At 43.9% G+C, this 15,632-nt stretch overlaps 1 protein-coding gene across 3 annotated transcripts in view; it reads right to left on the bottom strand.

Annotated features, from left to right (window-relative positions):
* The window catches only part of Slc1a2 (solute carrier family 1 member 2), a 75,509-nt gene that overhangs the window by 36,545 nt on the left and 23,332 nt on the right, over positions 1-15,632 (bottom strand). For all 3 annotated transcript variants that reach the window (XM_028766839.1, XM_028766840.1, XM_028766838.1), the window contains 4 exons: positions 9,980-10,119; positions 8,171-8,323; positions 6,184-6,434; positions 2,007-2,172 (listed from right to left, as the gene is read on the bottom strand). In XM_028766839.1, the coding sequence (XP_028622672.1) occupies positions 2,007-2,172; positions 6,184-6,434; positions 8,171-8,323; positions 9,980-10,119 (710 nt within the window). The remainder of the gene's footprint in view (positions 1-2,006; positions 2,173-6,183; positions 6,435-8,170; positions 8,324-9,979; positions 10,120-15,632) is intronic.

The following is a 15,632-nucleotide window of genomic DNA, read 5'->3' as shown; positions in this document are numbered from 1 at the left end:
CAGAAAAATAAAACAAAAAACAAAGCCACTAACGCTGCCCTTCTGAGGCCAGGAAAAAAACCTTATTTCAGCTGTGATTGGCAAATGGGAAGTTTCTCAACAATCTAACTTCCCTTGGCTTCACAGTGCCTTGCTGTGTACTTGGATGGAATGCTGGATTCAGCCTGCCATTTCCCTGGGTAAACATTGCCTAATTGAAACTGCTCACTGGAACAGGGGTATTTCACTTGAACAAAGCCCTCTTAGACTTGGTCGTTGGGGTTGAGCGAGTTGCCAGTATTTTGAAACTCCCTGGCACAGCCAAAGGTCATGTGACTTTCTAGGATCCGTTAAGCCTCTGAAAAGACTAGAGTCCTCTGAATTATTCACCCCAAAGTATGAGCAGTTACTTTGTCAAGGAGGGTGGGGTCCAAAGTTATGACCCACCAGAAGGGCCCCTGAGAATTGAGAAGGCCCTGAAATGGTTGTAGATACCTTTGCAGTGGAGAAAGAGGCTTCTGGGTTATCAGAAAAGCCTCCTTCTCAGAGGGACTGTCTCACTTCCTCCTCTGGCTAGTCTCTGATTATCAACTGTGTTTACTGATCATTTGTTGCCTGGCAACCCACTCAGCTTATCTTCTCCCTCACTCTCACCCAACAGACTTTCTTCCAGGCCAAACAAGGAGCATCTACTTCAGCCCTGCAAGCACAGGGCTGCACAGCTCCTCTGCCCTCTCTCTCTCTCCAGCACCGATGTCCATTGTGCTCAGTGCACAAAACAATTAAACAGCACTGCCAATCACATCCTACATATGAACCTTGTTTATTATTTTTTAATTTTTTTAGACTAGCCCATACACTTGGGACATACTTACACTAAATTATTGTTACTTGTATTGATCTAAAATTCAAGTTTATCTAATGACAGTCCAAGGAGACAAGGTCATTTGATCTCTTAGATGACAAAGGGACAGGACCACTGAGCTCACCCACTCTAAACAGTTCTCAACCTGAGTCCTTAGAAACTTCTTTGCAAGATCTTGCTACAGATTCATATTTCTCCATTTTTTTCATTTTGCAGGCAAACAACCCATGTTCTTGACACCATTAAACTGAAGAATGATGGAAATGGGGATGAATGGGCCCACCCTAAAGCCCTAAGATGGCTGGGTGATTAGTAAGTCTGGGCAAATTTGGAGCTGATCCCATGAAGGAAACCACCTCACCCTGCACTTCATGAAATGTTTTCTGGTTGATCTCCTTAGCTATTCATCCACTTTTAGTAATGACCAGAGCTTATCTGAACAGAGCTCGCTGAATATGCTAAGGTGTTTTATAGGCACGACCTCATTTCATTTTTACAACGGTCGGTCCACAAACACGGGCTAATCCCATTTCCAATTTACTGCTGAGGCTCAGAGAAGTAGAAAGACTTGCCCAGGAGCAGACAACCAATGAGTGCCCCCTAAACCCACATCTGTGCTGCTAAAGAGAACCTCTGGATGGAATGGAGAGAAGGCATCAAGCTTGAGGAGAGGGTCATATATATTCTGCAATACCCCTTTGTTCCCTAATCTAATACTGTCCAATAATAGTAACTCAGCATTTGTTATAGACTCGAAGCTAGGATGGGGCAACAAGTATGGTGCTTCTGCAAAGAGACAGCTTTAAAAAATCTTAATAAATAAAAGATAAGCATATTCCAGTTCATTAAATGGCTAGTTAGATAATGTGCCTGACAAATGTCAGCTCCTTCCTTTTTTCCCATCCCTGATCTCTGGCTGCCATGTCCCTTTGGTGTTCCTCTTCTGTGATCCTCCTGTCTCTCTTCCTTCATGGCTCAGCTGTCTCAGTGATGCTCATATTGTTCCCCAGAGAGAACCTTCTGCGCCACCTAGAGGACAATTTACAGGGTTTTCTGAGAAGAAACCTTGGGAGGCTGAGAACTGAGTGAAGAAGGCTGCTGAGAAAGGCTGGCCACTGTCCGGAAGTCAAAGGTGATGGACACCAACAGCTACTATGCCTACCTAAGACATTCATCCCGTCCTTGAACTCCAGGCCCTTCTTGATAATGATCTTAGTTTCTTCAGGGGCCTCATTCATGGTCTCATTCAACATGGAGATGACCGCCTTGGTTGTATTGGCCTCCTCGGATGGAGGTGCCACCAGAACTTTCTTTGTCACTGTCTGAATCTAATGGAGCAGGGAGGAAAAAGAATAAAGGTGAGGGTTAGTCTAAAAGGTCAACAACAACCCAGCCAGCCAGTCAGCCATATAGTTGAACCTTCCCAAGATGTTAACTACAACTATGAGATGCCAAAACAAGGCTAATAAAATTGGCAAATATTTTATGTTTATATTCTTAATAGAGTATTAACTCATTATATATGCAGTATGGTGCAACTGTCCTACTATCAAGATTATTACAAAATTTATGAAATTTATTTGTACCCTAAGCAGCACAGTTGCTATAGCTGGGGGATATGTGTTCATTTTGTCCTCTCCATGATGACACCTCTGTGACTGGGGATGATATCACAAGTCCAACTTAGTTGATCTTCCAAATTGTGAGATCCAGGTAGATGTTCTTTCTGCTGGACTGAGTCATCAGAAGCCTCTCTTAGGCTCTGGGTATTTCTAAAACCAAGCTCTGCTGGGAATCTCCATCTGGGCATCAGGGGTGACAGTTACCCAATAGCCACCTCTCCAGAATTATGTAATTCATATGCAAGGTGGGACATATATACTTCTTCCAGGCAACAAAGCCAACTCACTCTTGCCTAATACTCCCCAAGCATCTCCTATGCTATTCCTCGACATCCGTGGAAGTGGGTCTAATTTTAAAGGTGTCAGGCATCCTGCATGCAAAAATTCACATCTCAGTCTCAAAATTTACCACTTTGAAGGGCATTAAAATAGAAATCATTCACAATCCTAGAATGTCTGTGCTGGCACATCAGAGGTGACAGATGGCTGAACCTTGAATAGATACAGAAGACGATGCAGGAAGAAGTTAACTGGTTTTTCAGACGTCATCATTATTGGCAGAGCTGACACTTGAACTCAAATGGCTGGACCACCATTAAGTTCTTCCCACCACCTGCACCATATGCTGAGTTATACTGACTTGATCCTTCTGCAGCTGGGTTTGACAGTTAGCAGTGCTGAAGTGAGATAACGAGAACAGGAAGGAAGGATGGGCAGGCTTCTGTAGGAGGAGGCAGGTGCCTTCCATGCTAGCCTGGCCATACACACTTGTTCAGGGTCACAGGAGACCCAAACTTGGCTACATAAGCAGAGGATGATCCAAATTCTGGGCAATAGAAACATGAAGAGAAACCACAGAAGTGACCAGAAAGGAAACTTCTGAATATAGCTGCCAGACTCTAGGCAAGAAAGATGGAGACGTATCCTGAGCAGGATGAACTACTCTGAAGTGATTATCATGGATGGCAAGCAGGATCGGTGGGAGGCTGGTTGCTAAGGGTGTCATATCTTTCCTGTCCTACAAATAACCCACGACCTAATTTCTAGTTAGTCTGTGATGCCAGATTCAACACGAATCATGCTTGACTTCAAAATCTAGCTTCCCAACTGAAGGGGTTTTGGTTGAAACTGAGGAGATGGGTGCACTGGCACACTGGCCAGGTCTTCTGTCCAGGTCTCAACTCATATTTCCATACATGAATACATACATGTTGGGTTTGGACCACTCCATCTGTATACTTGCTGTGATACCTGAGTCCAACTTACCAGCATCCCTTGTCAGAAAACTCACAAATGTCTCCTAGTTGACCTACATGCCTTCCTTCTTACCAGCCTCTCGCCTTCAGCTACTTGTAGCTTTGTTTACATCAATAGCTGCCACATTGGTTATTTTTCAAAAGAAAACCAATTATTTCCCTAAGTCAAGCTTTCTTAGACTAGGAACCTGAATTTGACCTTACTAGTGACTACTTGAGCTGAGTTCTGCCTTCCTATGTGTTATATGAAACACATGGAAGCTTTTCTTCTTTCATCGGTCCCTAAAAACAGATGGAAGGCTGTTTTGCTTTTAGACATTCAGGATCTGATTTGAGCAAGCCAAGACCACGGAAGGCTGCTTCGAATGGGAACAAGTATCCTTCCTCTTTTTGCCCCAGTTTCTAACTCTAGACAGGAATCTCCCTTCCCTCAAGATGGGCAATTTTAAAACACTCCGTGCCAGGCCATGGGGATCCAGAAAGGATGCTATTGACCCCGTCCTCTATTTCTGATGTGTTACTCTGTAAGAATGGTCTTCTCTGATCAAGGCCCTTAAAATCAGGTTAAAGATCTACATTCATTCCCACTGTCAGGTAAAGGATCATACACTGAAATTCCTCAAACTGCCCCAACTCAAAGAGAACTTGACCCTGGCCTTAGCTGGGGAAACAAAACTAGGTTGCCATAGGAAAAATGTAAGATCATGGCAGGGATGGAACACAACCTGATGTAGTGATATACCCTAGAGTCCAGACAGTATGCTTTCCCATGGGGCAAAGCCCACCATCAGCCACAGAACTACCCAAGTGTGAGAATGGCTAACACTACAGAAGCTCAGTCCAACAACAGTAGAGCAATGGCTCCAGGTACCTGGGACTTTCTGGTCTTGCTTCCCAGGCTGAAAGGAAGGTATCTGAACAGATGTGACTAGACACAAGAAGAAGATCAAGATCTGCCTTTCCTGGGAGCTCTCATGCCGCCTCACCTGAGTTCTCTTAGCAAATGTCCTAGGGTCCATAGCTCCAAAACACACATTTCAAAATTTTCAAAATAGACTCAGCAGCTACTTGTATCTACCACTCTAAAGCAAGATACTTCATCATCCGAGGCAAGGCTAACAAGCACATGAACAGCGGACCTCAGTAAGATTCCTTTCTCCAGCTTCTAGTCACTCTTCCTCCTACTTTTCAAGTCTGGAATGGGGTTCTTTAACATAAATCCTCATTGACTTAATTATACATATTTATGGTGTATAACAGGTATTTCTATATATGAATACATACATAGGGAATATTTCCATACATGCTGTCACTGATCAAAAAAGTCAAGATGATGAGCAAATTTCTCATTTTAAATATTCATCATTTCTTTTAAAAATCAGAAAAATCCATCCCAGCCTGATATAATTTTTGGCTCAGTGGGAGTTGGCACTGCATTTTAAGGGCTGGAAATCAGACTTTTCTTCTAAGCTGTCTGTCCTATAGCTTCATTCTTCAATGCTTCCCTGAGAATGGCTGAAGAACAGACAGGTTTCAGCTGAGTCTTTTCATGAGCTAATGGGGACTAAGGTACGTGCCAACCTTAGTTTAGCTCTGTAGACAGAAAACGGAGCAGTGAGTGTGTTTTTGGCTGGTCATTAGGTAGTTTAATTTAGCAGGATTATCTGTTTTTAAAGGCTATAAGCTTGTGTGTGTGCCCATGTGTGGTTGTCCTTGCATGTATGTACAAACATAAGTGAAGGTCAATCAATGGCTAATATAAGCATCTACCTTGGTCTTTCTCCCCATTATGTTTTGGACAGGGTCTACCAGTGAACCCAGAATTTGCAGAATTTTCTAGTCAGCAAACCCCAGGGATCCTCCTGTCTCTGCCTCTCCACTGCTAGCTCATAGGTGCATGATGTTTTTGCAATTAAAAAATTACACTTACTCCCCTGTCTCATCTTGAGGATGGATTATAGATTCTCATTTTGTAGGACAGATTAAGCCAGGTACTTTTTCCTTTAAGGGCTACACAGAACTTTGGAATAGTGTTGAGAACCACTGGGCAATTTAGAGGGTTGTGAGCAAGACTGGTAAAATTGTGTGTGTGTGTGTGTCTGTCTGTCTGTCTGTCTGTCTGTCTGTGTCTGTGTGTGTCTGTGTGTGTGTCTGTGTGTGTCTGTGTCTGTGTCTGTGTCTGTGTCTGTGTGTCTCTGTGTGTGCAACTGAGAGACAGGAACAAAAGAAAAAAGGAAAAGGTGAATCTCAGAGTGATATTAAGGATGTAGGCAACAATTATTTCAGAAATGAAGCCATTTGATTCTAGCCCTAGAATATTCCAGAGCACATCATGTAACACTCAAGCCTGGCAGAGATCAGTACATATTTAGAAAACTGCTATTCAGAGTTGAAACTGTTTCTAAATTATCACATATTAGGTGGAAGACTGAACAGGGGTGACCCTAGGGCTGTGGGTTACCTGTTGGAAACAGGCTTGCACCAGGTTCTCCGGGAAGAGATTTCTAATGAGATCCAGGAAAGCATCCAGGCTAGACACCTCGTCATTCTTCTTCCCAGGCCCCAGCTGCTTCTTGAGTTTAGGATTGCCAGGGTGGATGGCCAACACCAGGATGACCCCCAGCACGGCGGCAATGATGGTCGTGGACATGTAATACACCATGGCTCTCGTGCCTAGGCGGCCGCTGGCTTTAGCATCCAGGCCTGACAACCCTGGTTTTAAAAGAAATTCACAAAGATCAGTTCTGCTCTTTTCTACTTATGTCCTCATCTCTACAACCCCTGGCTTCTTATCATTCAGATAGATCAGTGGTCAACTAGCACTCCTCCAACTAAATATGTGACCAATTCCACACTTTACATTTCTATTTTCTAAGGTTATTTTTGAGATTCTTGAGAACCTGGGGAGTAGGTGACTCATAGTTTACATATGGTTGATCTCAACCTACCTGTCAATCACTAGTATATATGTGAAAATAACATTGAAGAGTTTTCCATTTTCAATTCTAAGATAATGTCTTTTCCATTTTCATGACCTTCAGTTGTCTTCTCTGAAGCAATGGTTGAGCCAAGGATAACATTTCACTCATATGTTATCATTAATATTAATTGTCCTTATTTAGGAGACTCAACAGCTGGGACATCAAGATCATGGTCAAATAGCTTTAGAATACACTACATGAGACTGAAATGGAGAGCTAGTATGGTCCTCCCATGTCCCTGTGTAGAAATATGGTGGTTCTTGTGTCTAACCTCCTGTGGCTATCTGAGAACACGTGTAAGAAGCAGCTGCCAGCAGCACCATGTGCAGCATCTGCACTGAGGGCGGTCAGAGGAAACTCCAAGTCAAGTCATACAGACCTCAGCCTTCACTGGGGTTTTTTCTCCAGTTGTTTCTTCAGTGTGCCCACTTCCTGGTTTCAGTTCCTACCTTTACTAAACAGAGAGATAGAACCCTTTTCTGGGGATCTGTCCCTTTTTCATGCTGGGGAGGAAGTTGGTGTGAATTTCTCTGAATTAATATGACCCACGTATGACCCATTTCTCTCTAGAACCCAAAGTCTAAGTCTGGGTAAAGGAAGCTGAGTCTCTCTACCAGGTTGGATCGCATATAACCTACTGAACAGGCCTGAAAAACATCCTCTCTGGTTTGGAGAGAAGCATAGATTCACTCAACCCCAGGGCTTAATGATGAGAAAATCAGGTTCCTGAACACTTGAACCTGAAAGCTAGTGTTTCTGGTGTAAGGCTGGGACAACTGGCCCAGGGTCTAAGTCAGCTGGAGTCACTGAACCTCCTTTCCCTCAGCTCTGAAGGCCACCAAGCTGACTGGCAACTAGCTATGGACCACCTTGGAGATTCCCACTATTAACTCCAAACTGATCACCAAGCAATACATCATACTCTGTTTCAATAATATTGCCTGGTAAGAAGAAAAGTATTAGTATGAGTTCAAACATAGGAAAAAACTCAAAGCAATTAATTATTTTAGCCAAAAATATAATAAGAAAGCATATTAAGACATATTAAGTATATCTTTCTATTTAAAAACCTTCAGCTTTCATGCCTAACGTTTAATCTGTTTTCAATTCATATCTCCCTATATCCCCAAGTAAATAACAAAGGCAGTGTACTTTTTCATTTACAACCTCTATCAGCTTCTGAATATACTGAAAATGTTAAAAATGAAATAACAAGCTAGAATCGCTTTTAATACATCCTTTGTATCTTTGACTGTTAGAAGGAAAGGCAAAGTGAATGACAGATGTATTGTCTTTCTTTTTAGGATCAATGCTTCCTATTTCAGAGACAGGAAAACGATCAGAGATGTCATGATATAGAGAGGTGAATCCATTGACTCAGCCAAAAAGAAATTTTACTTTGATTCCCAAAGCCAGCACAGGGCTATGCCATAGGTGGGCAGGCACTGGGAAGGCGCTCGCTCTCACCTGTGATTAAGCTGGAAATGATGAGAGGAAGGATGAGCATCTTCAGCATCCTCATGAGTATGTCTCCCGGGAAGGCTATCAACATGACCACATCAGGGTGGATGGGAGATGCCAAGCGAAGCAGCCCACCACATACTGCTCCCAGGATGACACCTGTTGAAGGAAAAGAGGCAACCTGAATTCAGGGTTTTCCCTAGCCAAATGAAAAGCTCCAAAGGTACCTTTGAGTGATTATGATTTTTTTTGTGTGTCTGGCTAATAGACTATGAATATCACAAAATAAAGACATTATGTAAAGGAAACTGATTTTGACAACCTGCAAGACATCTTTTAGTAACAGCTCCAATTATTCCAACACCAGAGGAGTCCAGAAGAACATTTTTAACACTTCCTGGGAAAAATGAAGACTTGACTCCAAAATCTTTTGAGATATTGATTGCACATAGCATTACAAATTCACTGAAAAGCCAATTCCCAGCAGGCAGTATTGGTTTTTTTTCCTCCCAGCCAGATCTGCCAATGTGATTTGGTATTTGGAATGTTATATGTCTTCCCTTTTAACTGAAAGTCGGACATATATGACAGGGCTCTAAAGACCTATCTATAATCTGGGAGGAGTCAAGTTGAGCAAAGTTGCTGACAGAGATGAGGTTTGCTTTACAGGCTCCTATATTCCACCAGAAAAACTTTAGACTGTTGAAAATGGCTGGTCAACATAACCCCCAAAAGCATAACCTACAATCTAGGCTACAGACCCCTTGGTAATGGGGAAGGAGTTGCCTGGTATGTGGCTGCAGCTGAAGAGTAGATCCTTTTCCTGTCTCTACAGGTTTAAAAAAAACATACTGTTGACCTTCCTGAAGTCCTAAGATGAGTGAAATTTGATTACATAGTGGATGATTCTTTAAAAATCCAGCCATGGTTGTGATTCCCTGCTCCTAAGTGAACTGAGGCAATCCCCAGTTTTGATTCTGGTCCACTGGCAGCTGAGATGCTAAAGGTGACACAGGATATGGGGGATATTAGGGGTGTGCAGATGATGGTGAGGACGGAAGGGCCATGAACTTTGGGTCTTTCTCTGTGTAGTATAAGTGAGAGCTGAAGAAGGAGGGAATTGGGAAGAGAAACTCTGCAGCTGTCATTACAAGAAACTGCCATTTACTCTGCTTTCAATATACCCTGTAGAAAACCCAAGACCAAGACTGTATTGACGGCTCAGACACAAGAATCGCCCCCCAGAATGGCTTAAAGCAGGGGGCACTCCTCCAAGACATCTTGGAACGTATCTGAGCATCAGAGTGAGCCTCTTCCACGATCCCCTCCTCAACTCCATGAGTCAATCAACGTCAATGACGCTTCTGGCAAAGGCCTGATCTTCTTAGTGGGGTTCTCTAGCCCTGTTATACTTATCTTGATGCAAGTATGTCTGAATGAGGTCTACTGATTGCCTGCCCTGGGGTCTTTCAGGAGGTTTGCTGCATTGCAGATTCTCTGGCCTCTCTCCCAACAGCTCAAAACAGTCCTCATAAGTATGGCTGGGAACCTGCATGTTCACACTCACAGGGACTGTATATGGACATTATAGAGAACTCACAGGTTGGGGAGAAGAGATAGCAAGAGTTGGTTTAGGAGTAGATTTTTGCCACAGGGGCAGTAGTGCCTAATTAGCCCCTCCACCCCAGGTCACTTGTCTTCTTCTTCACAGGGAGCACACTCTGAGAGGCTAGCTTCCATACAAATCAGGAGAGCTCTGGAAAAAAGAGTTGGGGTGATCTCGGAGAAAAGAGTAGAGAGACCTCAGGCACCTACCAAACACAGTTAGCGAGAGCAGGAGGTTCTTCCCCAGCTTGTCGCACATGCGCATGCCCAGGTTTCGGTGCTTTGGCTCATCGGAGCTGAGGTGGCTGTCGTGCATGCGCACTTCCACCTGCTTGGGCATATTGTTGGCACTGCAACAGAAATGAAGCTTCTGGTTAGTGACTCCCTGCTGAGATAATCGCAGGGGGGCTCTTTTAAGCAAAGTAGGAAGACAAAGGAGGAGTGATGAGATCACATTGTATTTCAGTTAACTGTAGGGCACATAGATACATTTACCCCCACTACCCTGGATTCCCACAGTAAGAAAAAGAGCACCATGAAAAATAGTCGATTTTAAGAACCTCGACTCCATTTTACTGGGGTAGGCTTTAAAATCAATAAGACATTAAGGTTTCAAATCCAGATACATCAAGTTCCGATATTTCATCTCTTCCATTCTCTTAATAACGAGGGACGGGGCGTGTAATATTTTTCAAGAAAGTCATGGCCTGAATTACACCAAAATCAGGATGCCCCCAAGTTCAAGTCTTCCACATCCCACAGAGGTGAAAGTCACATCTGCTGCTAACTCAACCCTTCCCTCTGTTCTGAAAAAACCATTGTATACAGCTAAAAGAAAGGTCAGTCAATTGTGGTTTTAGAATGTCGCTTGTATAACCAGAACTCTGGTAAACTGCCCACGAGTAAAGGCCACTCAATCAAAGCAGTGTGGCTGCAGGCAGCTCACTGTCATCTTTGGATGCAACTCAGCCATTTTCCATATGCCCTGCCCCAAGTAAATATGCCCACTATCTTGGGAGTCTGCTCAGTAGAACCCCTGCTGGGGAAGGGGAAGACTTTGTCTTCCCCTCCCCTACCATATCACCCACAGGCCAGTAAGGTTTTCGAAGGAAACTTGTACATTTTCACTTCGATAAATTGAGGATATTTTTTGGTAGTCTCTATTTACAAATATCATTTCGTGGATAAAAACAAAAACAGATGAAAAGATGTAACACCTAGAGGGGCGCATCACTGATAGACAACGTGACAGGAGGGTGGTACCCTTGCTTAGGTATTCTTACAGGACCAGAAAAATCTTCATGGAAGCAATATCTTCCTGCAAAGCAATGGCCTGGCAGTATCACTAATGATAATGGGAGGAGTGTGGGCTTCAGGCATCTAAGTCCTCACTCTTTGCTTGCTAGCTATGTGATGCGGTGCTTAATGTGTGTCTTCCTTTTTAACTGGAAGCCAGAAGCATAGAACAGGGCTCTAAAGATGTATAATCTGGGAGGAGCCAGATTATATTATAATCCCCAGATTATAATATGAGGGAGGGAAGGGTCTGCTACTCCTTTACGAAAGTTCAGTAAAGAGGGAGTGAAAAATGACTCAGTAGTAAAACTCTTGCCCTGCAAGCAGGGAGCCATGAGCATGGTTCTCAGAAATTGCATTGCAAATCTGGTTGTGATGACGTACATTTATAGTGCCAGCCCTGGGGAGACACAGACAGGCTTGCTGGCTAGCTGGTCTAGCCTATTAGTGAGCCCCAGAGTAAATGAGATGCCTTGCTTCAGAAAAGAAAGTTTGATGGCACCTGAAGAATGACCTTACACTTCCAAGTACACATGAAGACATGTACACACACAGCTGCACACACATATGCACCCATCTGCCTGCACAACACACATACACACATGAACAAAATGTTCAACAAACTACAGTGGCGTGATAGCCATAGGCAGTTTCTTTCTCTAGAGAACAGGAGGAAGAGGACAGGCTTATCAAGGCCCTTGCAAAGATGACAATAACTTAAAGGACCTATCCAGTGGCCCCAGCATTCCAACAAGGCACTGAGAATTTAGCTCAGAGCTAAAACTCTGGAACTAAACACAATGGCTTCCCTTTTTATAGCACACTGTTTTTAATGTATTTACTATCAAACTGCCCTAAAACCTAAGAATAGTACTTCGTAGTCTGCCAGAATACTAAGGTGAGAGTAAGTAGCCAAAACCTAAAAGCTTCTTAGTGTCCTTTATGTTCTTACTAAATTGCCATTGCAGGCAACCTCTGACTTTAAGCCACCTGTGGCACTTACAGTCACTCAGATCACCTATTAAAAGAAAGCAGTATCGCTGCTCCCCATGTTTACAGGGATCAGGGAAGCAGCCAGGGCCACTTCCTTCCCTGCCAAGTGAAACACACAGAAAGGGTTCCGTGCAGCAAGCAGGAAGAAATGATCAGAACCGTCTCTATAGCACAGACAGATCACATTTCTAGCTTTGTACTGGGATCTTTTTCCATCTTTAAACATTTCTCCAGACAGAACTGTGCAATAAAACGAAGCTCAAAACTAGAAAATAGCCAGTGAGGAAGAGAGGCAGTCCATGTGCTGAGAGAGTGAGCACACTTCCTTAGCCAGCCCCTCCCCAAACTCTGGCACCTCCCCACCCCCACCCCCACCCCCACCCCCACCCCCGAGATCATCAACTCTCTTGCCTTCGGCTTCATTTGCTCACTCTGCTGCCATTGAAATTAGAATCTGACCCACTCTCACCATTAAAATGAGTCTAGCAAGTCCTGAAAGCAAACATTCTGATGAGACCCACATGATGTCATGAAAGTGTTAGGCATAGAAACAGCCATGGTAAAGTGCAAACACACAGATGTTACGCTCACATCTGCACCCTACCCCCAGAAGGATCTGCGTGCCTGTGGCACACATTTCTTTGCTATACAAAACTGCAGCTTGCTTAATTGTTTGCTTTTTTGACTGTGACAAAAAATGTCCCAGAAGCCCTGACTCAAAACAGCCACATCAAAGTGGCAGCATCAAGATGTCCTGAGTCCACAGTGCTTACTTAGAAGGCCTCTCACCAGAATTAAGCAGATGTTCATGGCTTCTGAGAGTTCCTGACATGTACATGTGAAAGGTAAGCTTGAACATATAACTTTATTTATTATCATTATTGGGGGGCTCCATGTCACTCATGTGGAAGGCAGAGGGAACCAGTCAGGAGTCAGTTCTTGTCTTCCACCACAGGCTCTGGGGATTAATTTCAGGTTGCTGGGCTTGAACAACTCTTTCACCTGATAAGCCATCTTGCCAACACAGTGAGTAATTTTTCAACTAAATCAGAGCCTCAGTTGCAGCCACGGATGCAGGGAACGCCCCAAACTATCTCCAAAAATTTTGTTCGACTAGTCAATTGTCACATCTCTCAGGCCACAAGGGGAGCTGAAAAAGGAGAAGGTTCTAGAATATGAATGTGAAACATTAATGCCAAAGATGTTTACATACCATTGTGTAGAGATGCTTCTGAACCTATATCCCTTTAGAACATACGCATGTGCCAGTTACTAAACAAACAACAGCAATGCCAAGCAACATGCACGGATTTATTGACTTTTCTCCCTCAGTCAGATACTGTACTCTGTGATGAGAGCCTCTGCTGAGTAAAGGGGAAGAAGTGGAGTGGACTGTAATTGTCTGCTTCACATCTGGGCTGTGATAAAGTTCTGTATGGGTTGCTATTAGGAATCTTAAGAATTCTGCTAATCCAGGTTTGGGAAGGCATAGCGGGCGTTTAGGAAAGTCTCTTGGGGGGCTTGATTCCTGACCTGGATCTTAAAGGTCTGTTTTAGCTTAAAACCCTGCATCCTTTAGCAGACTATGAGTCCTGAGAGAGTAAGCCTGTGACCCTCAATATAAACACTTGCTCAAACAAACTGGGAATTGAAAGGGGTCCCTAAGAGATGCCCAGCTTTCTCTTAGGATGCCCTCCTTTCTCCAGACATTGGCAACATACTGTTTCAGCACTCTCATTCAGGATTTGGCTTCAGTCCTTGGATTTCTTCAGGGATCACAGTGCAGTCCCCACTCTGTAAGAGCTACTGAAAACATACAGTAAACAAAACAAACCCAGCCCCAAGAGCTCTTGCTCTCGTGTAGTGGGAGAAAGAGCCAGTGGATAAACTTACTGCAAGGGTGACAGCACTGGGCAGAAGTAAAGACAGTGTGAATACATGACTCTATATCAAGTGGCCAGGGCAGGTTTCATGATTAGGGCATATGAACATCAGCCTGGAGAAAATGCAGAGCCTCTTTGAATTCTGAAATTTGTTCTCAGCTTATCAACTAAGTAGAATAAATACGATATGGCCACCTGTATAGCTCTCCTATAACCTAAAATTCTCACCAGATACAACCCCTTACATCTAAACGTTGGATTTTGGCATGAATTCTGATTCAGATGATTCTCAAATGAGTAATGCTGGGGCCTAGTGCCACCATGAATGTGGCAGAGTTTCAATGACTGTCCCAGCTCTTGCCAAGATACATGGCTACTAGAAGGAGGGAAGATGAACAGATGGAAGGTCTAAGGTCTCTATACTGTAACCGTTTGCTTCCAGGTCAATGAACAGAAAGGGCAGAACCCAACCTATGCAGTTCCCCTGCATCAACACTGTCACTTCAAGTGTGTGTGCACATCCTTTGGTTAATATCCACTCACTGCACAAACAAAGAGTTCCAGCACTTAGGCAGGAATTGGGGTACAACAACCCCATAGTGCCAAGAGTTCTTCCCCACTCTTACCCCAATTCCTGAGCTGCACCCCAGAATGTTAGTCACGTCTGTTCCTACTTGGGTACATCCTGGATCAAGAAGCAGGCACTGAATTCTCAACACTGGAAGCTGGCTCAGCCAGAGCCTCTCTCTCTTGGTCTCCATTGCCCAACAAAGTAAGGCCATCTGACAAGACACCTAGGGGTGGGTGGTAACCACACCTTTACCGTGAACATACAATTATTTTTAACCTTAGCTTCTCCACTACATTAATTAAACAGCTGTGAATGTGGCAACCGTGATCCAGCCCCTTCTCACACACATGCACGCCACAAGTCCTGTTTCAATGGCAAATGCAGCTCATCATGCAAATTATGCCCCGTGACTCAAAGAAAGCACATGGTGGAGAGATGCTAAGTTTGTCCGTATCTGCTTTTCATTAGCATTCGATTCTCCCTGGTCTGCCAAGAGCCTCTAATAACAGTGTCATTAGATGTGGTGTTGGGCTCCGATTTCCTGCGGCACACTCTCATGTCGCCTCATGTGGCACCAATCCTTTTTCTTCCTCCCTCGCTCTCTCAGTGAGGTGGCAAGAGAACATTCCCCTAGGAAGCCTGAGTCAACTGGTTTTGCCTGGAATTTGTGAAGTCTACAACACAATTTTTCTCTACCCTTCCATTGCCGAAGTTCAACTCCAGGCCTACTGGTCTAGAAAACGTAGTGGGGCACAGATGTCACCAGATCACGTTCCAGGGTGGCCAAGCCTTAAGAACAAAAATTATGATTGCTGGCTTTCCCCTTTGTGTTTCTGCTAGTGGTACTCCCTCTGAGCACCATATGTCACGTGGCACTGAGAATAGCTAACACTGTCCCCCAGCAAAGATTTCCCCAGATCCCCCAAAGGACGCTCCATTATTGTTGTAAAGGACTTGGAACTCTAAGACAGATGTGGAATGTAGACAGCTCACAAGAAGTCTCTCTGCTTGCTGTATCCTATAAAGCTTAGCTAAGCCATGGAGTCTCTCTAACAGTTACTGTGTCTTTGCAAATCCTACACACATCATCTAAAGGGTTACAGACCCCAAAGTTTCCTCG

The sequence above is a fragment of the Grammomys surdaster genome, unplaced genomic scaffold, assembly GCF_004785775.1.
Source record: "Grammomys surdaster isolate TR1022 unplaced genomic scaffold, NIH_TR_1.0 170, whole genome shotgun sequence".
NCBI lineage: Eukaryota > Metazoa > Chordata > Mammalia > Rodentia > Muridae > Grammomys > Grammomys surdaster.
The sequence above is the reverse complement of the archived record's forward strand: the minus strand, read 5'-3'. Positions and strand labels throughout refer to the sequence as shown.